This window comes from Ailuropoda melanoleuca, chromosome 7 (assembly GCF_002007445.2).
Source record: "Ailuropoda melanoleuca isolate Jingjing chromosome 7, ASM200744v2, whole genome shotgun sequence".
NCBI lineage: Eukaryota > Metazoa > Chordata > Mammalia > Carnivora > Ursidae > Ailuropoda > Ailuropoda melanoleuca.
This window is the reverse complement of record NC_048224.1, coordinates 90,609,731-90,637,709: the sequence shown is the minus strand read 5'-3', so window position 1 is coordinate 90,637,709 and position 27,979 is coordinate 90,609,731. Positions and strand designations below refer to the sequence as shown.

The 27,979-nt window shown below is 43.7% G+C and overlaps 1 protein-coding gene across 1 annotated transcript; it reads right to left on the bottom strand.

The window, feature by feature from the left end:
• On the bottom strand, nucleotides 1-25,432 carry OLFM4 (olfactomedin 4). Its single transcript, XM_034663795.1, has 6 exons — nucleotides 25,247-25,432; nucleotides 19,993-20,145; nucleotides 14,059-14,232; nucleotides 13,974-14,021; nucleotides 12,831-12,990; nucleotides 1-1,749 (listed from the first exon to the last, which is right to left on the bottom strand). Exons 1-6 carry the CDS (start codon nucleotides 25,430-25,432, stop codon nucleotides 947-949), a joined length of 1,524 nt encoding a protein of 507 aa, XP_034519686.1. The 3' UTR covers nucleotides 1-946.
• Between the last annotated feature and the right edge of the window lie 2,547 nt (nucleotides 25,433-27,979).

The following is a 27,979-nucleotide window of genomic DNA, read 5'->3' as shown; positions in this document are numbered from 1 at the left end:
TATCATATAACCACATATACTAGTGTTTTATCTGCCATCTGATCCTCCTATGGTCTTAGAATCATGGAAGTGAAATTTCAAGAAGAGACAAAAAATGTGATTTTGTTTTTCTTCTATCCATGCCATAAAAAAAAAGGTTAATTTTCATAAAAAGCAGGAGGCAAGAAACGGGGAGAGTGTGGGGGGATGAGAATCAGTTGGTAAGTCTGGTTCTAATCTTCTGAGCTGCCTTTGGGATGACGTTATGAGGTAGGAGGGCTCTATGACTATTATATAGGTGGACAGAGGGAGCAAAGAAAAATCAAGTGCCTCATCTGTAGGTCCACCTGGGACCGATTTACAGTGTACAATTTAATGCGTAAAAGAGCCTCTCTTTAGAAAACTCTGAGCATTTTACAGATATAATATAAGCATGCTAAGTTTACTAATCTGCTACCTATAAAACATTGTTCCAGGTGCCAGTAAGAAAAACAAAGATGGAGATTTGATCCCTTGAGGAGCTTCAGGTATTAATCTGCCTAATTGAGCCCAGGTTTCTTTCAAGTATGGATGAATTAGCCTGGCTACAAGGGGGAGAACTGGTCATTGAGCTACGTTGGTATAAAGAATCCCCCAAAGCCATAAAGAGTTCTCTTCAAGATCCTTCATTTCCAGATGCTGCCTGGACCACTGCCACCTTCCTGGGACCCATAATGCCCCTAGACCTCCACAATCCCATCCACCCCGCAAGGACCATCTTTCCAGTAGGGAAAGGCATCTCTGGAGGCAGACACCTTCCAAGAGAATCATCAAATCAGGGCAAATATCCTGTCTCCAGCGTGACACAACTATTCTCCCAAATATCACTACTAAGCAAACACACTTCCAAATTCCCCCGCGGATAGCTAAATAGTGGAAAAGACCATTTTTTCAAAGAACGTTCTCTGCCTCTCTCACCCTATCACATTTACTTGGGTTTCTGATTAAAGATCACATCATAATTCAGAAGGTAACCATCATTATAGACAAAAAGTTTCTGCTCAAAAGGGTGATAGTTAATGCTCTGCACTCTTTCCTGCATCTTATGCAATGTAATGTCTAGTCGGCCCTCTTTCCCTGTGTTTGTGTCATAATAGTAGAAAATCTCTTCTGTTTTGGTGTTCAGAGTGCGGGTGGCATACAGAACCCCGCATACCATGAAGGCATTAGAAACAGATGGTTTATACTGCCTGGTGTACCAAGTGTTTAACACCACGAGTGTGGTGTCGTTGAGTTTACTAATCACCATGTTACCCGTGCTGGCTTCAGTGGAATAAATCACCCACAATCCATTCTCATCCACAGCCAAGTCAATATCTTGCCAACCCACATTAGCATATGAAAAGCGGTTATTATAGGCAGCGTTAGGGAGACTTTGAGTCACTTCAGCCCTGTTGTTACTCAGGTTAATTTTGGCAATGCTCCTGGTGTTGTACCAGTTGACATACATGAAGTTGTTATAAACTGCTGTACCACCGCCTTGGCCATAGGTAATCCGATAATCTCGGGCATTTACGTACAACAGCAAATCATCCAGTGTATTGTGGAGTCTGTAATATTCCAGAGTTCTCCCATCTGTATTCAAAGGTGCCACCCAATACAGCCCCCCTTCTGGATGCTGGGGAGAGTAATCCCGACCCCAGGCACCATACTTATAGGCAAACCCTCTCCAGTTGAGCTGAACTACAGCCGGTTTACTGATATTCATCACACCGCCATGGCCACAGCTCCCTGTACAAACAAGAACATAAAAGGGCATTCTTAGAGAAAAATGAATGACATGACACAAGTGGTTTAACACCCTAAGAACCAAAGGAATCCATAAAGATTTTTCTTGTCAAGGTTCAGTGACGACAGTGGTTCTGATGGAGAAGAGCCAAAACCTTCTCTTGGTGTCAGTCTCAATGCAAACCCGCCGTGGGCTCTAGAGAAGACGATTTTCTATTTCCATGAGTGGGCTTTCATTCTCGAAATGGGGATGCTAAAGCTTCCAAGAGCCATATTAAAAAGGTTTGAGGGCCCAGAAAGAGGAAAGGAGGACTTGATAGATTTAACAGATTTTCTTCTATCAGAAAGCATTTTGCAATCTTTTAACATTTCATCTTTCTTACAGAGCAATCAAGAAAGCCAGGTCATCCCAGACCCTACCCTCTTCCCATAAAGCCTGATATTTCCCAGGATCAGGTACAATTGTGATGAAGGAGAAGACTATCCTGGGTAAAGTGTCCATGCCCTTCACCTTTCTGCCCCTCCCTGGCACCCCAATGCATACACCAAGTACCAATGCTGTCCCAAGCCAATCTCAGAAGAGGAAGTTTTAAATATGGTATTTTGAAGATACAAAGATGGTCCTCTCATGGTGGGATATCAGCCTTGAGAAGCCATGGAAGTTATTTCAGGGCAATATTGCCTACTCTGTGCCCAAAGCATAGCCCATTACATAGATCACTTGGTGACCATCTTGCTGTAGAGTTATAAAATAGGTCTTGCTATTCATACCACGTATTCTACTGGGCCACAGAATATGGGGCAAGTACTTCACCTTCCCCAACTGGACACCGGAGTCATAATGTGTACAATCAAGTGGGACCAGACTTACTGGTCCACTGAATCCACCTTCCCTGTAACACCAGTGAATGACCCAGGCTGGGCAACTGGCCCTTTACATTGTACTCTGAAATCCCTGCCAAACTAAATCCTTTATGAACTACAAAAATAAAATAAAATTCCTCCAGGATTTTTATAATAACTATCCAGAGTGGAACACACATTTTCTGGGATCTTAATAAATACCCTTTACAAATGGGTAACATTGTTTCTTGAATGACAAAGAAAATTCAACTTCAAGTACATTCGAGGTCATTTTCCCTCATCCTACTGCCTGGAGCAGAGCAGGTGAGGGAAGGAGGAACAGAACCTGAATCACTCGATCTGGCTTTGAATGCTTGGAGGGAATCAGGGAGCCGTGGAGAGCACATGATGTGAGCTGGAGCCAAGAGCAGAGCTGAAAAGAATTACCTGATTTATCACAGAGGGGCGGGGGGGCTGGTTNAGGAGGACTTGATAGATTTAACAGATTTTCTTCTATCAGAAAGCATTTTGCAATCTTTTAACATTTCATCTTTCTTACAGAGCAATCAAGAAAGCCAGGTCATCCCAGACCCTACCCTCTTCCCATAAAGCCTGATATTTCCCAGGATCAGGTACAATTGTGATGAAGGAGAAGACTATCCTGGGTAAGTGTCCATGCCCTTCACCTTTCTGCCCCTCCCTGGCACCCCAATGCATACACCAAGTACCAATGCTGTCCCAAGCCAATCTCAGAAGAGGAAGTTTTAAATATGGTATTTTGAAGATACAAAGATGGTCCTCTCATGGTGGGATATCAGCCTTGAGAAGCCATGGAAGTTATTTCAGGGCAATATTGCCTACTCTGTGCCCAAAGCATAGCCCATTACATAGATCACTTGGTGACCATCTTGCTGTAGAGTTATAAAATAGGTCTTGCTATTCATACCACGTATTCTACTGGGCCACAGAATATGGGGCAAGTACTTCACCTTCCCCAACTGGACACCGGAGTCATAATGTGTACAATCAAGTGGGACCAGACTTACTGGTCCACTGAATCCACCTTCCCTGTAACACCAGTGAATGACCCAGGCTGGGCAACTGGCCCTTTACATTGTACTCTGAAATCCCTGCCAAACTAAATCCTTTATGAACTACAAAAATAAAATAAAATTCCTCCAGGATTTTTATAATAACTATCCAGAGTGGAACACACATTTTCTGGGATCTTAATAAATACCCTTTACAAATGGGTAACATTGNGGTGTTGTACCAGTTGACATACATGAAGTTGTTATAAACTGCTGTACCACCGCCTTGGCCATAGGTAATCCGATAATCTCGGGCATTTACGTACAACAGCAAATCATCCAGTGTATTGTGGAGTCTGTAATATTCCAGAGTTCTCCCATCTGTATTCAAAGGTGCCACCCAATACAGCCCCCCTTCTGGATGCTGGGGAGAGTAATCCCGACCCCAGGCACCATACTTATAGGCAAACCCTCTCCAGTTGAGCTGAACTACAGCCGGTTTACTGATATTCATCACACCGCCATGGCCACAGCTCCCTGTACAAACAAGAACATAAAAGGGCATTCTTAGAGAAAAATGAATGACATGACACAAGTGGTTTAACACCCTAAGAACCAAAGGAATCCATAAAGATTTTTCTTGTCAAGGTTCAGTGACGACAGTGGTTCTGATGGAGAAGAGCCAAAACCTTCTCTTGGTGTCAGTCTCAATGCAAACCCGCCGTGGGCTCTAGAGAAGACGATTTTCTATTTCCATGAGTGGGCTTTCATTCTCGAAATGGGGATGCTAAAGCTTCCAAGAGCCATATTAAAAAGGTTTGAGGGCCCAGAAAGAGGAAAGGAGGACTTGATAGATTTAACAGATTTTCTTCTATCAGAAAGCATTTTGCAATCTTTTAACATTTCATCTTTCTTACAGAGCAATCAAGAAAGCCAGGTCATCCCAGACCCTACCCTCTTCCCATAAAGCCTGATATTTCCCAGGATCAGGTACAATTGTGATGAAGGAGAAGACTATCCTGGGTAAGTGTCCATGCCCTTCACCTTTCTGCCCCTCCCTGGCACCCCAATGCATACACCAAGTACCAATGCTGTCCCAAGCCAATCTCAGAAGAGGAAGTTTTAAATATGGTATTTTGAAGATACAAAGATGGTCCTCTCATGGTGGGATATCAGCCTTGAGAAGCCATGGAAGTTATTTCAGGGCAATATTGCCTACTCTGTGCCCAAAGCATAGCCCATTACATAGATCACTTGGTGACCATCTTGCTGTAGAGTTATAAAATAGGTCTTGCTATTCATACCACGTATTCTACTGGGCCACAGAATATGGGGCAAGTACTTCACCTTCCCCAACTGGACACCGGAGTCATAATGTGTACAATCAAGTGGGACCAGACTTACTGGTCCACTGAATCCACCTTCCCTGTAACACCAGTGAATGACCCAGGCTGGGCAACTGGCCCTTTACATTGTACTCTGAAATCCCTGCCAAACTAAATCCTTTATGAACTACAAAAATAAAATAAAATTCCTCCAGGATTTTTATAATAACTATCCAGAGTGGAACACACATTTTCTGGGATCTTAATAAATACCCTTTACAAATGGGTAACATTGTTTCTTGGATGACAAAGAAAATTCAACTTCAAGTACATTCGAGGTCATTTTCCCTCATCCTACTGCCTGGAGCAGAGCAGGTGAGGGAAGGAGGAACAGAACCTGAATCACTCGATCTGGCTTTGAATGCTTGGAGGGAATCAGGGAGCCGTGGAGAGCACATGATGTGAGCTGGAGCCAAGAGCAGAGCTGAAAAGAATTACCTGATTTATCACAGAGGGGCGGGGGGGCTGGTTAAGCTTTGCCTGTAAGTCTGTGCCTCTGACCGATATGGAAAGACCCATTCCTCTCCTTGCTAAACTTCCCCCCCACTCTCCTCTCCTTACTCAAGGACTGGCTCAGAGGTGAAACCATTACTAGAAACCCTGCTTTTATTTTTCCAATCTGCTGGGGCTTTTTGGTCCCAGAATTACATACGTGCTCCTTAAATGCTCTCATAAATCCATAGTTGGTGGGAAAGCCAGCCAACCATACAACAGGTAGAGAAATGAAACCACTCTGTACCCAACCTCAAATAATTTTGCATATCATTAAGCAGAACACAGTCGCAGGTTTGTTTTAATAATGCATGCACCATTTCATAAATAAAAAAGCAACGTGTGTTCAGTCAAGAGACTGTTCTCCACCAAAGAAATAATAAATAAAATTATAAATTATTATTTCTTCTCCTAAAAGTGATCTCTCAGATGAATGCTTGTTTGCTTTTGTTTATGAAACAATGCATGAATTATTAAAATAAAGTTAGCGGTGTGTTCAGTTTAATGATAACAAAAACTGTTTGAGTGTCCATATGCTACAAAGTGGATTTTCTAGTTAAAATATCTTCCTGAGAACTTATTTATTTAACTACATTTCACTCTGAGGAAATGAAAGAAAGTCACGTTTTTCTTGCAGGTTGGAAGACTTAGGAACTGTTTGCTTAATTGAATCTTGCTTTCCTGGAAAGAAAATATCCCAAACCAACAGCAACAAAAATACTTAAGGGAAAGTTATGATGCATAAATGTATCCAAGCATTATCAAGGGGTTAAAGAGCATAAACTGATCTGTCTTAGATGTGGAAATCCTTAGATATAANATGAATCATCGAACTTTACATCAAAAACCAGGGATGTACTGTATGGTGACTAACATAATATAATAAAAAAATTATTTTAAAAATGACTATTTCTACTACCATTAATAATAACAATAATAATAATAAGAGGAAATTAAAAATTGTACCTGGTATAAATACCACAATCTTTGTTGAAACCACAATCTCTGTTTCTCACTTTCCAACCGTTCCTAAACATTCTCCTGTCCTTTTTGTCATACCCCTCTTCTCCTTGATGTCCTCTGGGCCATTTTTAGGGCCCTCGCTATAGTCAAAGGAGGTGGAAAAAAAGAAGAGAACTGAGCATCATTGCCAATACTACAGATGTGGCTACAGCAGTGACAGACAAGAGAAAAGGCCATGGCGGGCTTCCTCGACTTCTGGCAGCAAACCAACCTGGAAACAATACTGAAACTGATAGCCAGCCGGGTGCCCACTGCTCATCCAGCCCAGCCAGAGCCCCCCCCCTTACCCCATCTATGCCAAGCTTTTTCCCACCCCACCACCAATCTCATACCCCTTCCCCGCTCCTTCTTTCATTTCAAGGTCTTAGGGGTATTCCATTCCCTTCCTCGGCCATCACAAGTTTACCCTGACACTGGGACAACCACCCATGCTCAACCATAACCCAAGAATGTAAGAGACCAATGAATCATTTTGCATTTTCTGGTAGAAAAGAACATGCCACAGAAATAAGAGTAAAAGTACTCTTTCAGCTACCCCACAAGCAAGAAACCAAGACAACTTGGTATTAATCAGGTTCATGAGTTGTTGGAACTTTCTCGTTACTCTGGGAATCACAGGTGCACCTCTCTANTAAGCTTTGCCTGTAAGTCTGTGCCTCTGACCGATATGGAAAGACCCATTCCTCTCCTTGCTAAACTTCCCCCCCACTCTCCTCTCCTTACTCAAGGACTGGCTCAGAGGTGAAACCATTACTAGAAACCCTGCTTTTATTTTTCCAATCTGCTGGGGCTTTTTGGTCCCAGAATTACATACGTGCTCCTTAAATGCTCTCATAAATCCATAGTTGGTGGGAAAGCCAGCCAACCATACAACAGGTAGAGAAATGAAACCACTCTGTACCCAACCTCAAATAATTTTGCATATCATTAAGCAGAACACAGTCGCAGGTTTGTTTTAATAATGCATGCACCATTTCATAAATAAAAAAGCAACGTGTGTTCAGTCAAGAGACTGTTCTCCACCAAAGAAATAATAAATAAAATTATAAATTATTATTTCTTCTCCTAAAAGTGATCTCTCAGATGAATGCTTGTTTGCTTTTGTTTATGAAACAATGCATGAATTATTAAAATAAAGTTAGCGGTGTGTTCAGTTTAATGATAACAAAAACTGTTTGAGTGTCCATATGCTACAAAGTGGATTTTCTAGTTAAAATATCTTCCTGAGAACTTATTTATTTAACTACATTTCACTCTGAGGAAATGAAAGAAAGTCACGTTTTTCTTGCAGGTTGGAAGACTTAGGAACTGTTTGCTTAATTGAATCTTGCTTTCCTGGAAAGAAAATATCCCAAACCAACAGCAACAAAAATACTTAAGGGAAAGTTATGATGCATAAATGTATCCAAGCATTATCAAGGGGTTAAAGAGCATAAACTGATCTGTCTTAGATGTGGAAATCCTTAGATATAAAGGAACCAAAATAAACTTCTCTTAATAGTCAGAAGGGGGAATGAAGCATGAGAGACTATGGACTCTGAGAAACAAACTGAGGGCTTCAGAGGGGAGGGGGTGGGGGAATGGTATAGTCTGGCGATGGGTAGTAAGGAGGGCACGTATTGCATGGTGCACTGGGTGTTATACGCAACTGATGAATCATCGAACTTTACATCAAAAACCAGGGATGTACTGTATGGTGACTAACATAATATAATAAAAAAATTATTTTAAAAATGACTATTTCTACTACCATTAATAATAACAATAATAATAATAAGAGGAAATTAAAAATTGTACCTGGTATAAATACCACAATCTTTGTTGAAACCACAATCTCTGTTTCTCACTTTCCAACCGTTCCTAAACATTCTCCTGTCCTTTTTGTCATACCCCTCTTCTCCTTGATGTCCTCTGGGCCATTTTTAGGGCCCTCGCTATAGTCAAAGGAGGTGGAAAAAAAGAAGAGAACTGAGCATCATTGCCAATACTACAGATGTGGCTACAGCAGTGACAGACAAGAGAAAAGGCCATGGCGGGCTTCCTCGACTTCTGGCAGCAAACCAACCTGGAAACAATACTGAAACTGATAGCCAGCCGGGTGCCCACTGCTCATCCAGCCCAGCCAGAGCCCCCCCCCTTACCCCATCTATGCCAAGCTTTTTCCCACCCCACCACCAATCTCATACCCCTTCCCCGCTCCTTCTTTCATTTCAAGGTCTTAGGGGTATTCCATTCCCTTCCTCGGCCATCACAAGTTTACCCTGACACTGGGACAACCACCCATGCTCAACCATAACCCAAGAATGTAAGAGACCAATGAATCATTTTGCATTTTCTGGTAGAAAAGAACATGCCACAGAAATAAGAGTAAAAGTACTCTTTCAGCTACCCCACAAGCAAGAAACCAAGACAACTTGGTATTAATCAGGTTCATGAGTTGTTGGAACTTTCTCGTTACTCTGGGAATCACAGGTGCACCTCTCTATCAGAGCATCTATGGAAGGCAGCCTGGTACAGTGAAAACATTGGCAGATAGATTCCAAGTCAAATCTTGACTCCAGTACTTACCAGCTGTGTAACCTTCTGAGATTCAGTATCCTTATGTTAAAAAAAAAAAANTCCAGTACTTACCGGCTGTGTAACCTTCTGAGATTCAGTATCCTTATGTTAAAAAAAAAAAAAAATCCTAATACCTACGCTATAGAATTCTTACAAAGAAGAAGAAGTTGTTACGTGTAACTCAGTAAATGGTAACTAGCAGCATTATAATCACATCACGTTGGAATTGAAGGTCCACCTGCCTGTCTCCCTTCCTACAGAGTGGTTTCTGGAGGTTCCTGTAGCCATCCTGGTAACCCTGGTGCCCTGAACAGGACCAGCCACGCAGTGGTACCAAATTAGAATCATGGAATAAGGGAATGAAAGACTGATCAAATCTCCCAAACCCAGCTTACCTTATTTATAAATCCCTAGGCCTCTACTCTGCTACACATCTGAGTTTTTCAAAAAGCCTAGTATCCATTCCAAAGAACATAATGCAAGGTACCCTCCACACAAGGGCAGCCTTGGTTGGCAATCTCTTCATCACGCAATTCATCAGATATTGGTGGCATTCTGAAAACACCCTGGGAAGCCACAAAGCAAGACTTTTTTAAAAGTCTCATGGTTGTATTTGTGTGTGGTGTAGTAGAAAGTTTTCAATTTGCATCAACAAATGGGAATTCAAATTTGTATTGCCCAATTTTGAAAGTTGGATAAAAAAAGTTAGAAGCTAGGTGCCAAACTCCAGAATTAGAACCCATAAAGATATCTTAGTTTATCTGATTAAAATTTTTAGTACCAAAAAAAAAAAAGTCTCATGGTTCGTAGAATTTTTCTTAAGTCAAAGTCTATACACAGAGGAAACTTAATCTGGGATCCATGAGTGCAATCTCCTACCTGGACAACTACACTGTGAGCGAAGAGGAGGGTACAATTCACTTGTGAGAATTAGGCAGTTAAGCTGGTCATCATCATAAAATGATGAAGACCAAGTTGACTGAATTATTGGATATGTACTACCCAACCCTCTGCTTTTCCTAAGGCCTTGGATTTGGGCGGGTCACCCCATATCTTCCATCAACCATGTACCGAGCACCTACTACGTGTCAGCACAGAACACAGCATCACGGCCAAGCACAACGGCAACCCACCCCCGAGCAAGTGCATACATGTTGCCTGTCTTCTGTCATTTAGATTCAGGAGGAGATCCTAGAGACAGTCGATTGTTTTTAGGAAAAAAAGTTAATGAGCAGAAGGCCAATTATTTTACATGAGAAAGTTCTATGAAATGAAGCAGAAAAAGATGCCATTTGCAGCTTAAACCAAATATTTTTATTGAACCCTAACTACATGTGCTGGTTCTAAGACCAAGCTGACCACAGGGGTAGCAAGCCGCAACTTCAAGGGAGGGGCCCAGAGAACGCAGAACTGCTTTATAGCCGAGACCTGCATACAGCCTTTTGTTCTGTGCAACTCCACAGTGAAAAAAAGCAGACAGGCCAGATTTTAAAGTCCCATAATCGTGAGTAACTTGAATTAAAGTCTCCATAGGCTCACAACTTTGTGGTGCCTGGGGAGTTTCCAACTCTGCATTATCAACCAATCCAAACAGAAAGAGAGCAAGTAAAAAGAAATTGATTTAAAAACATGACAAAAAGTCAGTTTAATACAAACATCATAAATATAATATGAACAAAGCTGGAGGAGGGCCAAGTGGCTTGGCTGGGATCCAGGTACAGTCAAGGTTGTGGGAAAGTGAGAGGAAATCTGGGTCCAATTTGCTTAAACAACACAGCTGGGCTGGGATGGCTCACAAAAGTCTAAGTGTGAGGACCTAGGGGAAAGTTCTAGAAAAAAAATTCTAACAAAAACAATCCAACAGACTCATTTGTTTTCCTCCTTAGATATACCAAGCAGTGTACCTTGTCTCCCACCACCACCCTTGAGTTACTGCCATCGGACATTCCAGATCCTGAGACAGCCACAGAGCAAGGGGCCTTGCATGTCAGCTTCAGCTCTGCCACTAACTACCTATGTGGCCTCAGAAAAGCAGCATCCTCTCCACCTAAGTCCCCTTCTCCTGAGACATGAGGGACCTGAGCCAGATGGCTCTGAATGTCCCTTCCAGTTCTAAAATGTCCTTACTCTAAGGAATGCAGAGAAAACTGTGCTGGAAAAATCTATTCCACGAGGAAAATTTGCTGTGGAGGAAGAAAGAAAGGGGGGGAAGGAAGGAAGGAAGGAAGGAAGGAAGGAAGGAAGGAAGGAAGGAAGGAAGGAAGGAAGAGACGGGAGGGATGGAGGGAGGGAGAGAGCCTTGCTCAGCTGTTATCAGGGTTTGTCACTGCTTTGACCCCTGCCTCATGGAGCCCTGCGTGGCCCAGCAGAATGAGCTCACATTTTCAACGCACACTGACACCACTGATCCCAGACCGAATTTAACCTTAGCTTGTTATGGAGGACGAGGCACGGCTCTGTCCTGAACCTCCTCTATATGTCATACTATGACAGACTGCCAACAAAGCAGAGGGCAGGACGAGTCTCCTCAGCTCCAGCAAGAGGCTTAGAACGACAGCGGTACCTAATTAAAGCCTTAAAGAAACCAGCTACATCGACAAGGACCCAGAAACACACAGCCTAAAAGGAAACAGGTTGTAGGAAGAGGAATTAATGAAAACAACAACAGTTGTAGGATGGGATGAGCAGACACAGGCCCTTTTCGGGCAGAGCTGCTCACGCCCGCAGAGAGAGCGTCCCTGTGCCAGGGCTGCAGCCGAGAGGCGGAGAGGCGGCCTCGCGTTCACCTAGAGGGGTGCACTGAAGCTCCGAGGACCTAGAGCCGCTTTTGTTCCCAGCAAGGTTTCCACTTCAGCTATCGTCATTAATAATAATAACAAACTCCAGTGCATAAGTGCCAATCATAGAGCTCTGTGCTTCCCAAGACTGGTTTCATTAACCCTCACAGCGACCCTGCAAGGCAGGTCCTGTCCTCCTGCTTTATCACTGACGAGATGAAGGATCTTTTGCTGTGGCCACAGACCTGGGGAGCTCAGGTCTTCGGGGTCCCAGAGCCATACTCCTGACCCCTACACTCCACTGCCTCCCTTCCTGGAGGTATCACGGAGCACCTGCCTCTATGCTCTACCCAGCCCCAAGGATGATCGTTAGAGAGAGGACGTCCCTGCCCTCTGGGAACTCACATCCAGGAGGGACGTCAGGCCACACCGGCAAGTTCTGGGCGTGTGGGGCCATCCATTAAAGCCTCCCTCGATCATAAGACATGCTAAACAGCATGTGCATTTAAGGAAAGCATAAAGGAAAAATAAAGAGATGGAAGCAGGGAGGGAAAGAGAGGAGGAGGGAAGGAAGAGCCAAGGCATAACCCAGCTCATCAGCTACAGGAGCCAATCAGACCCTGCAGTCCATAGGACGGCGTGGATGCCCTGCCGATTCCAGAAGCTTTCACCCCGCCCCCAACAACAACTCCATCACCACAGAGATGTTTTTCTTGTTAGTAAATGCAAAGGGACACGTGTAATGTGTGGATTTTGTTTTAAATCAACTCATCATCAGTGCTTTTCCTCTATGAGCCCCAGAACGTGATAGCAAGTGGAGCTACTAAGGGAGAGATTTCAAAGCATGGAAGAGGAAACTGAGAGCTGCAATGATCCCATCCCTCCCTTCCCCACTGCAATCCCAAATCCCTTCCCCGCCCGCTCTCGGCTCCTAACTGGGCCTGGCTCAAGTGGTAAAAACACGGCATGCTTACCAGGGGCAGGAGGAGGTGGGGAGACAGGAACATTTTCACCTTTAGAGGCTTCGCATTCCTTTAGCCTGGTCTTCAGAGCCAAGATTTCTCGTCGAATGGCAAGGACATTGTTTTTGTCTAGCGTCTCCAGCTTCTCTACCAGGAGAGTCATATTCCTTATCTAAGGAAATAAAAATTCAGAATGACTTTATATTATTGTGCAATTTCTTTCATAAACATTCCAGGGCTGAATTTGTCACTTAGTGAAACATTGCTGGAGAATACACCCGAGATTCTTCTGAATGGTTTCATTTGGAAGAATACATTTTATGGTTTAGCGTGAACGCCTGTCACATCTCAGGCAGATGTGTGTGACAAGAAGAAAATGGCAAAGATTTTAACAGATTTAATAATAGAGCACAGGCTTAGTCAAAGCATCCACAAAGGTCCATTGAAGTTCATTTCTAATAACCTTCCCTATAAACTCGGGTTTACTCATGTTGTATTATAATTATGATTCTAACGAAGGTGAGGGCCAGAGAAAACTTAAAGTCTGAAATATGTAACTAGAATTCTCAGTTATAGCCCACATCATGACGTGCTAGTAAATTCTCATTCATATGAATTACCCGACCATAACATTAATGTGATGGTCTTTATCCATAGAGGCTAAAGGCTTCACAGAAACGCACTCACAAGGAACTCCTTTAAAGAGGGTTGCCAGGAGGTGGAGAAGTGTTCCAAGAGGGATCGAGGATCACGTGATCATGCAAAAGGAGAAACAGACCTAGCAAGTACAAAATCAGGTAAATTGTGGCTTCTTAGTGCCACGAGCATAAATCCAGAACAGAAAAGGCGCTTGATCTAACTTGGCCACGGAGTTGTTCAGATTTATATCATCTCCTTTCCAGAGACATTCAAAGGCCACTTGGTTCTGAGGCAGGACCACTGGATGACACCTGCTCGTCAATGAACATGTTCCCATCGCGCTTAACTTACTGTTCAAAGACAGATGTCCGCGGAAGGCAGAACACGGGACATGCCATGCGGTCACGTGAGAGTGCAGAATTGGAAGTTGGAAGAGAGATGTGTAGCCTGGTCCTGACACCTGCCCACTGGGGAGAATTTACTAGTAAAGCTCTCAGAAATGAGTTCATTCCCTACCTCCACTTCCAGCTGGTCAACGATTGCTGTGCTTCCGACCACACTGCCCTTCAGCTGNCTGGTCAACGATTGCTGTGCTTCCGACCACACTGCCCTTCAGCTGTGTGACCAGCTTCTCCATCTCCTGCACTTCTATCTTGATCAGCTCAAAGTCCAGTTCGGTGTAAGAAATGGTATCCTTTTCCATGATCTCTACTCGGACGGTCAGATTCAAGAGCTTCTTCTCATACACGCTGATTAACTGGACATACTCCCTCACCTGAAAGGGAATCAAAAAGCTTAAGTCAATTCCCAGAGTAATACCATGCAGTCTTCCTCCACTGCCAAGCCCTTGGGGACTATTTGATTGCTGTCAATCTTTTTTTTTTTCTTTCTTTCTTCTTTGGTAAAGAAATGAATCAAAAATATATTTGAGTAGTTTTTTTTTTAATCTATCTAAAAGCAAACTAAAAAAAAATTATTACAATTGGTGGGGTGGATTTTGCACTTGCCTAGACTAAAAATAACTTTGCTTCAGAGTCATCACACACAAGTATATTTTAATTTCCATTTTAATGTTTGAAAATATTAGGTCTCCAAACTATATTGGTTTGAACCAGACTCCCTTGCCCTCCCTCCTCCCATTCAATGCACACGCCGTGTCTAAAGAAGGGTTTCCCAACCTCAGCATTACTGATATTCTAGACTATTCTTTCTTGCGGGGGGAGGGTGCCTTCCTGTGTCTTATAGGATATTTACTAGTATTCCTAGCCTCTAGATGCCAATAACACCCATAGACCATTGAGCTGTGACAACCAAAAATGTCCCAGACATTGTTAATGTTCCCTGGGGGCAAAATCACCACCACCATCACCCTACCTCCATTTAGAAACACTGCTCTAAATCTAAGTATTTTCTACAAGTGGGAGAAATGCACTAAGTAGAATTCCTTCTCTGACTGCCATATGCATTGGGTTGTGAGCCCCTCTATCTTTTACAAAGTAGCATAAAGACCCAACTTTACTATACAATATGTGAGTGTATATGCAACTGTCAAGTGCACATCTCATTAAGTGCACCCACATTTATTCCAAGAACTGATTATTGCAATCAGACTTTTATGCGTTTGTTGCATATATTTGAATGTCTGATCATTAAGTTAAAATACTTGCAAAAATTCCCTTGGTGGTTTAGTGTATAATTGGAATCTCCAAGTGGATATTTCAATAAACACATTTGGTGGTTCTTTTTTGTATCTGATCTCTAAAAGAAATGCCATGGCTTTTTTAAGGACCCGCTCATTAAAAGTTGCTAGTTTTGCATTCTTTTTAAAAATTCGAACATAAGTGATACTTTTCCCCAAACCATGCTCATGTCAAGTAGCTGATCCACGGGGCTGGATGAATTCAGAGCCAGATGTTGGCCTATAATCCTCCTAATACCAAAGGCAGCCCTAACTTCTGTCATTTTAGCCCTTCCACTTAACCCCACTGTGCAAATTAGAGCAGACTCATAGGCCACAGACCTCAAGGGCTAGGGCTTCAGGCAAAGAGGATTTTAATGAAAGTTGAAAATGCAGCCCTTGGCACTGAGAGTGTATCTCCTCGGGCAACCGATGCTCGCTGCCATCAGCCGTGGCATCCCTCGGAGGCTGATAAGGCTGGTGACATTTTGGTGGATAAGGCGGTTAGAAAAATATATATATGTAACCTAATGAGTTCCCCTCTCAAAAGTATAAACACAAATAAAAGGTAGCCACCTCTTAATTTCTACAAAAATCAAGCATAAAACTTGCCTGTGATGATGATGATAATAATAATAATAAAGTGCCAATCCACTGCAGAAATGGAAGTTTGCAAAATGAGTATTCTTGCTGGCATTTGGCCTTGCCAGCTCTTGGAACACATGACACACCCTCTGCTTTCCTGGAACATGTTGGTGGTACATCGCAGCTGTTGTTCTACAGAAATGAGTGATCCAACTGTCATCCCTGCTAAAAAAAATGTGGCTCTCCCCGATTCTCACTGAAAACCAAGGCATAACCTAGACGTTGCCACCTACGAGAATGCGTGGCATGCCTGCCCTCGATCGGCTACAAAATGGGTCTCTAAAGCTCTGTTTGGGGAAAATCTGAGGTTCTTTCAGCTGACATTTAAAGGAAAGCTCGGTGATGTTCAGGAAAACCAGAATCATCCATGGAGTTCTAAGAAGGCAGGAAGGAGGGGCACCTGGATGGCTCAGTGGGTTAAGCATCTGACTCTTGATTTTGGCTCAGTTCATGATCACTGAGCATGCAGCCTGAACCTGCTTGAGATTCTCTCTCTCCCTCTTCTGCCTCTCCCTCCCCCTTCCCCACTCACGCACATGCATGCACTCTCTCTCTCTAAAAAAAAAAAATCAAATAAAATAAGGCAGGAGGGAATTTGAGGACTTTACTGACTTACATGTTCGACTCTCCAGGGTTGAGATGGTGTGGACAATTCTGAGAACATCCAGCTCTCCCCAGAAGTGCAATGTCAGCAGAAGCAGCCCAACGTGCCCAGAGATGGGTAGCAAGAATATGGATCTAGCAGCCCTAAGGGGACGCCTCCCTGTGTCAACATCTTTACTGTAAGCTCATCACCACTACAAGTTTGAGCTTTCAAAGACTCGCCTATGCTTGCCTTCAAACTACCAACCTAACATTCAGAGTTTCCATTTTTTTGTTTGTTTGTGATGCACATACGACATCATGGGTGGGTTCTAAGAATCGAAGTTTGTTTGGGGGTTCACTTTGGGGTGTTTGTTGTTGTTCTACACAGTAAATGTAGTCTCATCATAGACAGGGGTGCCATGTGGCCGGCTAGTAGCCTAAAGAATCTGACCGGCTCGTGTTTCTGCCTCAAAACCTGTGATCATAATTATGGCCAGATTATTTGAAATAAATAACCATACTGTTATTTTAATACATCTTTACCAACAAGATGAGTTGAGCTTGAACTGACTGTGAAGACATATGAAATACTTTGGAGCTAGAGTCACCTAAACTCAAATCTGCCTCAGTACTTAGCAAATCACTTAATTACTCTCAGCCTTAGTTCCCTCCTATAAACTGGGGTAATGACATCAAGCTTAANAACTGACTGTGAAGACATATGAAATACTTTGGAGCTAGAGTCACCTAAACTCAAATCTGCCTCAGTACTTAGTAGCAAATCACTTAATTACTCTCAGCCTTAGTTCCCTCCTATAAACTGGGGTAATGACATCAAGCTTACAAGATTATTGGAAAGACTAGAGATAATGCATATTAAGTGCCTCACCTAGGGGCTCCTGGCTGGCTTAGTCAGTAGAGCACACGACCCTTGATCTCGGGGTTTTAAGTTCTAGTCCCACGTCGGGTACAAAGGTTACTTAAAAATAATAAAATCTTTTTTTAAAAAAGGTGCCTCACTTACTGGATGTTTATAAACTGTAGCAATTATTAGAGAAACAGTGATTTCAGGGGTTTTTTCCATCTGACCTTTTAATTTATTGTATTTCACTGCACAAAACATTGTTCAATCGGTGTTGTTTGTTTGTAAGTTGCCTAAATGTCTCCCCAACTGCCTCAACCTTCTTGTGCATGAGGATCTATCCGCAAATGTGTCCTATTAAATACTTGCCCCAAAGACCACAGAAAGAAAACTCTGAGCTGCCTTTCGCGTCATCCCCTTGAGTATGGTCACAAGAGGCCATAGCATAAACAACAGAAAAGGATAAAATGCCTTCTGCATCTCATGCAGAGGCAGCCCCTATCTTCCCTGTGTACTGACAGATCATGAATCAATGCAAAGCAGTCAAAACCCTCTTCTGCCAGCTTGTCCAATCGGGCATTCCCCCCAGGCCCCCAGATAAACGGTGATTTCCAAGACAACGCGGGGACAGCTATAATCATTCACCTGAAAACTCAGAAGCCCTCAGCTGAAGAGAGAACTCTGGATCGAAGGTATGACTGACTTCCTGCATCTCTTCTTGGAGGTTGATAACAGCATGGCCAAGAGAAAAGAAACTGGGATGATTCTGAAGACCCAAACTCCTGACCTGGCTCACCCAGCCAAGAGAGGAATGACCTGTCCATTTACATCTCTTGACCTTTATGAACCTCCATTTTTCCATCCCTGAAATGGGAAGAACACTGGCCTATCTGCCTTAAAGAGTCGCTTGAGAGTAGAACAGACCCAGAAGCATTTAGAAAAGCACAAAGGGAAGCTGTTCTTGCTGTTGTTATTATCATCTGTCACACAGAATTTACGAGGCAAGTCTCAACGGGCAGGTCAATTCCTTTCTTAGGCGGCAATCACAGATTTCTTGAGGACCAGCTACTCCTGCCTTCAGAACTGAAAGTTCTCCCACCTACTCCGCACTTCCTCCCTGCCAATTACTAGCAAGGCAGATGCCACCTGCCCCCTTTACAGGATTGGAATTAAATGTCCTGTACTCTCCACCCTGGCAAGCTGCACACTTCCGGAGCAGCATGGGGTTTCAAACTGCCCTTCACACTCCTGCCAGCAAAGAAGACATGCAAATCAGTAGCTTCCACTATTTCAAAGCAAATGACTCTAACTGAAAAGATCTTTACTTAGGATTTTCCTCCACTTGTTATGTTTTTATGCATAACTTCTTATCTGTACTTGATTATGCTGGAATAAGGCTATGAATATTAATGGAGGGAATTTATAATTTAGTGCTGTGCCTTTTCTGCTGATTAATTCAAGGACATTTTATTTCTTAAGAAGCTAGGTTCCTAGTGTAGTCAAACACATTTTCCTGGACATTCATTTAAACATAGACTATTTATCTACCAATTCAGGTTGAAAGCAGGGTCTCAGCCTCATCATAATTTTTGTCTTAAAGGATAACTGTGCTGGATGTTGAGGCAGCTAAGTTTAAGTTTCTCAGGAAAACTTATTTGGAATCTTGCAGGAAAGCCAGAGCTCCTTGTAAATTAATGGAGTTGTATTAAATAATGCATAATGTGATTATAGCCTAGCTTGGACTTCACCTGTGCAGAAAATGGGAGCCTTTCTAATTGATTTTTAACTTGGCTAAAAACGGAGAAGGGGTCAAAACTGGAATGCCAGGTCACATTGCTCCAGCCAGCTCAGAGAAAGGCAAACCCTGTGGGATGGCTTCCTCTGGCTAGAGAAAAACCATAATCAGGGGGTTGGAGTCGGGGTTTTTACCAAGGCTATGTGACCTATTAGAATTGATTCAAATTCCCAGGGAAGTCCTACATTTTGGTCTAATGCTAGACACGACTAATGTAATGTTCCTGCTGAGACAACAGAGGATAACACAAGAGAGAGAGAATGAAAGAGAGAGATACAGAGACAGAGTTAGGAGAGACAGAGGGAGGGAGCGAAGAAAGTAAACTGGAAAGAGAAAATCAGAGGAAGAGAAAGGAAAAGAGGGAGAAAGACAGGAAGAGGACAAGCTTCCAAGAGGGGAAGAGGAGAAGGAAGATGAAAAGAAGGAGGTAGGGTCTTTCCAAAAAGAAGGAAACATCAAAAAAATTAAGAAGGAAAGGGAGAGAGACTAGAAGGGATGGACAAGGGAAGGGGGAGTGAACAGGAATTGGAAGGAAAAGTAAAGGAGAAGGGAGAGAGAACAGAGGATAGAGGAGAGGAAAGACAGGCAAAGCTGGAAGAAAGACGAGGAAGAAGACCAAAAGGAAGAAGAAACAACAGAACCCAAACCAAATAAAAATTGCAGGGTTGGGTTTCACAGGGGGAGCTCAGGGCTTCTTTCCAATCACACGTGCACAATATTGAAGTGAGTTTATCCGTGGCGTGCACAATCTCCATCCCATTTTCTTCCCCGGGCCCTCATTTTTCCTGCTATAAAGAGCTCCGCGGGTGTACTGTAAAACAAATGCTAACGCCTCCATGGGCGGCAGGCACGTGGCTTGGGCACAACAAAGAAGGCTGCTTATAAAGGCCTGCGTAAAAAGGGTTTTGTTTTGTTGGCTGGTTTGTTCTTATCATGATTTGGCTGGAAGAGGAAGAAAAGCAATGCTTACTTTAGAAAGCTCTTTCTCGAACTTCTGGGAGAGAATGTGAGCCGTGACTTCCAAGCGTTCCACTCTCTGCACGGGAAAGGTGGTGTCTGGGAGGGTCACAGAGCACTGGCAGGTGCCGTGGTCATCCTCGAAGCCAGTGAAATTGGAAAGCGACTGTAAAGAAAAATAAGTTCAACATCAGTAATAAGCTGGGAAATGAGCTTTTTGGTAACTGGAGGGACAGAAATTGGCCTACGAAGTGCGCTCAGAGGCAAGCAAGTGGAATCCAATACATAAATGAATAGAACCAGGGGCGCCTGGGTGATGCGGTTGGTTAAGTGCCCGCCTCTTGATTTCGGCTCAGGTCCTGATCACAGGGTCCTGATCTCACGGTCGTGAGCTCGAACCCCACTGGGATCATGCTCAGTGGGGAGTCTGCTTGAGATTCTCTCTCTCCTTCTCCCTCTGCCCCTCCCCGCACTCACACTCGCTCTCTCTCTAAAATAAATACATCTTTAATAAATGAATGAATGAATGAATGAAGAGAATCAGAGACACAAGCTAAAACTACCATGTTTCCCAGACAGTGATTACACTCAGTTCAGCCACATCTCCACCAGCCAGGCTAAACCACTGTCAGACACCTTTACCTAAAGGAAGATTCTCCTTTCCTGAGGAAGCGTCAAGGAAATTATTACTGTTCCCATGTAAGGAAAGGGAAAGAAAGAAGAGATGGGACGCCTAAGTTTGAATTCCAATTCTACCACTTATTGGACATGAACCCTCTGTAAGTCTTGCTTTCCTCATCTAATAGAGATAACCCACTTCGCAGGGTCATCCCCAAGAGTAACTACGTAATGTAAGCCAAGTCCCTGGTATGTGGTCAGTAATCAGTAGATGGCACTCTCCCTTTCCTTCCATGCACTCATTTTCTTTACCCCAACCCCAACCCCAACCCAATGCCTTCCAATGACTGGAATGGGAAAACCACCATGGATATGGGTTACAGGGAAAATATACAGTGCAAATTCACATCCTTTCTTCACCCAGGAAATTGTGTAATTAACATTCTTCAAAATGGAAACAAACCAGCCATTTTTAAAAGACTGCATAATGTAGGAGTTTGAAGGTTTTGTGCAAAAAAAATGTTTTTAAGTTTTCCAGCTTACCACTTGCAGAAAAGTCATTTTAAAATATTTGATGTTTCTTTAAGATATTCAGGCTCACACTTTGGTGCCGCTGCATATTTTAAAATGACAGGTTTGAAAGATCCTGTTTTTCCTCTGTCCCCTTTGAACTTCCCCAAGGGGATCCCAGCACAATTAACATTTTTTTTATTACTACTGTTGCCTTCCAGAGGAACTCTTGGCAGCCAACTGGTTGAGCTTTACAATGATCTCATCTGATGGCCAGCCCAAAGCTCACCTGTGAAACATCAGACTGAACCGTCTCCCTGAAACTACCAAGGGCAGAGCAATGGCTTGCAGAATTTGAAGAGATACAGACCACACCCCTCAAAGTTTAGGAGGTCAGCTCGCTGCAGCGGAGACTGTGTGCTCTGTGCATTTAATATCTACCAACCTCCATGATTTCCAAACAAGCTGGACCTAGATGCATCTATAATCAACATGTATTCTGTCAATGACCTCCAGACCAATTAATTCAGGCTTTTTTGCAAATAAATTGCTTGTTGATTTAACCTAATCTTCTTTAAGATGAGCACACACTCTCACACACACACACACACTGCTTATGTATATAGATGCCAGGTAAATTCTTGACATTGGTCTCAATTTTCTTTGCCAATCACATCCCACACCCGTAGGAACTGGGGAGTAAGGAGGAGAGACAAGCAAGTTTATGCTGAACATGGGGGCTGGGAGGGGGCTAAGGTAAGGGTCTTTGCCAGGGATGAAGAAGGCCTGGACAAGCTACCCCAGAAGTCTGTTAGAGAGACCAGCTTCCCTTGGAACCAGGTTTATCACTCCCACCGAAGCTAGAAAGACTCCAGTTCAAGCATACCAAGGCTTTTACGGAGGACCAATGTATCGTGGACTTTCAAAAAAAAACAGCTTATTATAACAACTGTCTACCCCCCAAGAAATGTCTTGCATTGCGTTTTGACAAGGCGAGGTTAATTAGCTGCGCAAGACAGGGTTGAACCATTCTTAGAGTTCGCTGAAAAGCTCTGTCAAATCAGAAAATAGTGGAGACCATCAAGCAGTCTCTAGATAATCAACCAGAAACCACCAGCTAACAACTTTTAGTCCTGAAGTTCACCTGAAAGGCAGACAAATAATTATGAGCCCTGCTGACAGCCATTCCACTGTCTTCTATTGAACATCTCTGTCCCAGAACTGTGGACTCCCTGGCTTCCAACCCGCTTATCATCAGCCCAGTGTGCTCAGCTGACATCAAAATGGTCCATAAGTTTGATCAGTGTCTCCCATTAGAGATATTTCTGCTCCTCACATTCAAAGACAATGAAGGTAATGGTGATGGGTCTCTCTCTCTTTGCAGTGAATGCTTAAGCTCTACACGAGTATAACACAAGGAATGGGAGACACAGACATGTGCTTGTCTCCTTGGCCTTTGAAAGGGTCTGCAATCTCCCTTGTGGGGGACAAACAGGACCCTCTGTACCTTACAAGACATCTTACACTGATGGGGTCTCGCGCAGCATGTGTTCAATTAACATTTACTGGTGTCTACAGCTCCTCAGGCTGTGGTGTTAGGGAGACAAATAAGACCCAATTCCTTCCCAGTGCATCAGGTCCATTGTCATGAGAGAGCCTTCGTGTCCTTTTTTTCAACAAACCCAAGCCCCTTAGCCTGATGACAAAAGCACACGACTCCATGTTCCAACTCTGCCAGTCACTGGCACCTTCTCTTGTCTGTGGAACAAAGCATGGCGGCTTCTCTTGTCTGCGAAATGAGGACCCTGATAGCAGCTCCTTCTTTGGAGGGGGACATTCGAGGCATGTGGAGTGCTCGGAGCGCTGGAGCTGAAGGTGTGACTCACATTTGTGATTTAAGGTTGCAATTGGCTCTAATTAGCAGCCAGGTCTAAGTGCCTGTAAAGATTCAAGGCATAAAATTACAGTACTCAACATTTTCAAAGTATAGAAAATGATACGTTTGGAACTTGCTCAATGACAGTTATAAAGGGGTTTTCCACCACTTTCCAAAGAGCTCATCAAGCTGACAGCCAGCCCTAGAAAATTGGGTTTATAGTGGAAGTGACACCTAGCCTGCAATAAAAAAGAAGCTGGGGTAGTGATACTGACTCACCAGAGGGAGATAAGTAAACCAGGAAGGAAATTAAAATCTCTAAGTGCAATTTAACTACCATTCCTTATCTACTTTTAAATAGTTATCTTTTTACCAGACAACGGGCCTACTGGATTTCTCTGTTTCTTGACCTATATTTTATTTTCTGTTATTTTAGCTGATCATCTTCCCCAAATGATGGTTTCTGATTGGTGATGAGGTTTCAAAATCCATTATTTATTGTTAACCTATTTCTTTAATGTTAACCAGTTCTAACTGTCCCCAGAAGTTACTTAGCATCATGGGATAAAACGTTGCATCTGGTTTCTGGCTACAAAGACTATCTGGGCATCTTTATGATTCCCAAACCATTCTCCTCTTAAAAATAAGCAGTTTTCATCTATACCCCCCCCCAAAATATAGAAAGCTGCCTAGGGAGAGATGGGGAAGAGGATGGGCAGACTAAGTCTGAGTTATATAATCTGCTGGCTTAGTGACTTTAAGCCAATGATGTCACCTCTCTAAACCTCCGTTTCCACATCTCCAAAATGGGACCATTAATTTTACCGACCTCTGAGGGTTAAATCAGATAACACATATTATGTGAGCCCTGTCATTTATTAGGTACTCAGTGAACATTGTTGTGGCAGTTTCTACCTGGGCCCTATCCAAACCATTTGTTGATCAACAAGTTTCCATTGCCTACATTGTTTTTTTTTTTTTAAGATTTATTATTTATTTTAGAGAGAGAGAGAGAGAGCAGAGGGAAAGGCAGAGGGAGAGGGACAAGCAGACTCCCCATTGAGCGCGGAGCACCGACAGCACTCGGGGCTCAATCCCATGACCCTGAGATCCTGACCTGAGCAGAAATCGAGAGCCGGCCACTTAACCCACAAGGCCTCCCAGGTGCCCCTGCATTACTCTGCTTTTGCCTTTGCTCTGATGGCAAAATGGAAACTACAGAAAAGCCTTTTCCTCCCCTTTTCCCAATGGCCCTTCCATTCAGATAGGAGCATGTAAGCAGCAACCTGACCTGTGAATAAAGATCACAGAGGAGCACAGGGACAGCCTTTGGGGGAATTACGGTTCCTCTACCCTCTACGGCACACCATAGCAAGGAAAGCCTGGGTTTTACAGAGCAGGGCTCCTACAGAGAGGCCCAGAGCCCATGTGGGCAGAGCTGGAGTGAAGAAATGCTTCCCGGCCCCTAATGTCTCACCCTCCCTGCCTCTTCCTAGCTCCTCAAAGGAGATACAAACAGGACTCAGTTCCCAAGGGATGAGGCACAGGATGTGGCCTAGTAATGGGGCCTAGCTGGGACAGTCCCTTTCTAATACATTCTTTGGCTCTTGTTGTTGTTGTTTTGTTTTGCTATTTATTGCTACTGCTGTTGCTGTTTTTGGAAATGGCTCTTATGATTTCCCGTAGCGAACCTAGAAGAGAGTTCATACTCTTCTGGGCACATATCTACATGTAAGAACACTTTCCTGAAGACCTCCCCGACTTCTGTCACCCACCTCCTCTACAAACCCTCGGGCTCCAGCTGCAGCCCCGTGGCTCCCACTCCCTCGGGGCTGTTCTTCATGCTCCTCAGGGTCCCTAGTGCGTGGGCAGCAAACCAAACTTCTGTAGCTTCTACTGGCTGGGACCCTTCCCTAAGAGCTCTCATTTGGGATAGAATTTGGACATCTCTATTTTCAGAGTCTCCCTCCCACCCTCACCTCCTACCCCAGATTCCAAAGTGCAGCCAAGTTTGAGAACCTCTTTCAAGTTTAGATTCTTTCCCTAAAGCCTCCAGTGGAAGAACCAAGATGCTGTCCCCTTGGCAAACAATTTAATTATTTTACCCAGGTTTTAATTCATTTCTGGGGCACCTATAGTTAACAGAGGAAGTTGTAAATCTTTTCCAGTGCTCAAGTCTAACCATCCATGAAATTATATTCAGGTCCCCAAAAAGTGAGAGGAAGGGAATGAACACAGCTCTCAGACTGTGGGGCCTCCTCACCTGAGACACGGAGCCAGGGCTGGGACCAAAGCTGCTGTTGGAGCTGGAAGCAGAGAGGAAGCTGGAGCTCGGCACAGAGTCAGGGAAAGAGCTGGAGGGGGTGCTGGGGATTGGGGGCTCCAAATCCCCTGTGGTCTGGCCGAGGAGGAACGGAAGGGCCAGGAGGCAGAGGATTCCTGACATCATCTTGCGCTCTTACCTAGAGCCGCTGGCTTCTGCGCAGAGCCCCGGGGCTTCTTATAGAGCCCAAAGGGGATTTCCCCACATCCAGTCTGTAGGAAGAGGAAGCTGCTGGGGAGCATGTGACCACCCCAGGAGGGTCAGGACGCCCAGGAACTGAGCCACCTTCACACCTTGTCACTGAGCCCCACTGTGCCAGCAGCCCTTCGATCTAGATATCGCCTGCCAAGTATTAACTCAGATGTGTTTTTTGACACCCAATATCTGGTTTCCAACTTGTTACTTCCTTGAAAGAGATGGGTTCAAAGCAATCTTTGTAGATGAAGCAGAGCTTGGAGGTCCCAGGAGGAAAAAACAAGCCTCAGTCCTTTGCCCAGAAGTCGTTTCTAGTTGTTCCTCTGGTCCCTGGCCCCACCTCCCATTTTACTGAATGATGCTTTCCAGAGAAAGTTAGGGAACTTGGTTTAGGGGCTGTGAATCTCCCCAGGGGAACTCCCTCTTTAGCCACTACTCCCCAGGTTGTCTCTCACTGCTCCCTTACAGAATCTGCTTCTGGACGATTTTTTCCCAAAAACCTCCCACTGAGGTAGAGACCAGCAGTATTTTCATCCTGGATGTTCAGTGAGGGTTCCACACTACAGAGCACTTACCACGGTGAGTTCGATGAAGGAGAAAGAATCCAAACAGGAGGCTGCCCAAACCGGTCAGAGGGGTCCATGGTGAACAGCTTCTCCAGAAGGCTCTATCTGGCTGACCTCCACTGGTCCACACCCTCTTGTGAGTTGGTCAAGTCATGTTCATCATGAAACTGAGAAACAGGGATGCATCTTCAGGCTACATTTGGAACATCTGCCTTCCTCCTTGTAGAATAAAAAAGTGTTTGGGCTGAATATTAAAAACCAGCTTTCTCGCTCATTAGTTAGTAGCCTTAGGCAAATCACTTAGCCCCTCTAGTGTTGTAACGACTCCTAAATTGTTAGAATTAAATGAAATATTATATGAGAAGTTGCTTATAAGCTTTGAAACACTATACAAATGTCAGATTTTATAGGTTTTTTTTGGTTTTATCTTTAATTTCCTAAAACCTGGCTCCATATGTAAGATTGTTGGGTTCACAGCAGGGAAAGAAGGCCCCTGCCCCACTTCCTTCCCCACCCTACCAAAGGAATGCTTTGGAAAACCTGGTCTGAAGCCATCTGGAAACAATGCTTCCCCCAAATTATCTGCTTTAAAGGCAATCTGTGGTGGAGATTGAGGTCCTGGGCAGGGAATCCATGGCCAGCTGTTAGGGGTAGGAGGAGAATTTTGTAGCCCCTGCCTCTCATATTCTGCCCTATGTAGAGTTAACACATTTAACAAATAAAGATACAGGCCACACAGTCCAATTTAAATTTCAGATAAGTAATGAATAATTTTTTAATACAAGTATGTCCCACGCATAAATATTGTTACTTCCTTGAAAGAGATGGGTTCAAAGCAATCTTTGTGGATAAAACAGAGCTTGGAGGTCCCAGGAGGAAAACACAAGCCTCAGTCCCTCGCCCAGAAGCCGTTTCTAGTTGTTCCCCTGGCCCCTGGCCCCACCTCCCATTTTACTGAATGACGCTGTCCAGAGAAGTTAGGCAATAAAATAACTGGATGTTGTTTATTTCACATTCAAATTGAACTGGATGTCCTATATTTTATCTGGAACCCTACTATCGAAGGCTGCTCGCTCCACCTGGACAGAGCCTCCTGGGGCAGGATATGAGCTGCAAATGTCACTGGTCCCTATGGGAAGCAATTCAGCCTCGGCCTCTTTGGCTGAATGTTCTAGCCATTAGCTGCTCAGTCCAAAACAGGATAAGCATAGGACATGTGTGAGAATGAACATTGGTAGTCCAAATGCATTATATTGAGGCTGAATGCTATGACAATGGTTATAAGGAGGAGAGCTTTCCTCCATCACATTTCCCCTCTTCCTCCAGATCCCCAACACAGCAAAGGGCAAAATCTCTTCTCATTTGCCAGTAGCTTCTGTCTGTGGCTATAATGAGCTTTCCTCTTCCCTTTCATCAAGGAGCATGTCAGTGCCCTTGTCAGGAAGAAAAAAAGAAAAAAAACCCTCATTAACAATAATAGTCTGAAGTCACAACAACCTTTCGGGGCTTCTATGACCAATCCTTTAGGAGACCCCTTTCCAGAGGGGTTATGTTTGTACAGGAATGAGGCAGCAATTCTCCCAAACACAAATGTGCCCCAGCCAGAAAAGAACCCCCCATCCCCCACACAGTGCTCTTAAGCTGCTTTGAGCCTGTATGCCTCCAGTTCTCAGAATAAAACTTTAATCTATTTGGTAGCCTCAAATGCACAAAAGAATTGGCGATGCCTCAATAATGAGATTATTAATAATAATAGTTTGATCAGTTCCTCTGCAAATATCTTTGTCCTAAGAAAAAACAAGCCTCCTGGTTATTTGACAGCCTCGAAGACAGGAGAAAATTATCAGCACTGCAAAGCAAACAGTGTATTATTTATAAAAATTTGTTCTGACACCGGGTTCTCTCTAGAGTA

What these genes read in the sequence shown, in the direction of transcription:
- OLFM4 (XM_034663795.1), bottom strand. Translation starts at nt 25,432, where the DNA reads ATGATGTCAGGAATCCTCTGCCTCCTGGCCCTTCCGTTCCTCCTCGGC. An exon ending in GCCCTGGCTCCGTGTCTCAG is followed by an intron (nt 20,146 to 25,246) that starts GTGAGGAGGCCC and finishes TTTTCTTTACAG; the next exon opens with TCGCTTTCCAATTTCACTGG. An exon ending in CCCACCTCCTCCTGCCCCTG is followed by an intron (nt 1,750 to 12,830) that starts GTAAGCATGCCG and finishes TTGTTTGTACAG; the next exon opens with GGAGCTGTGGCCATGGCGGT.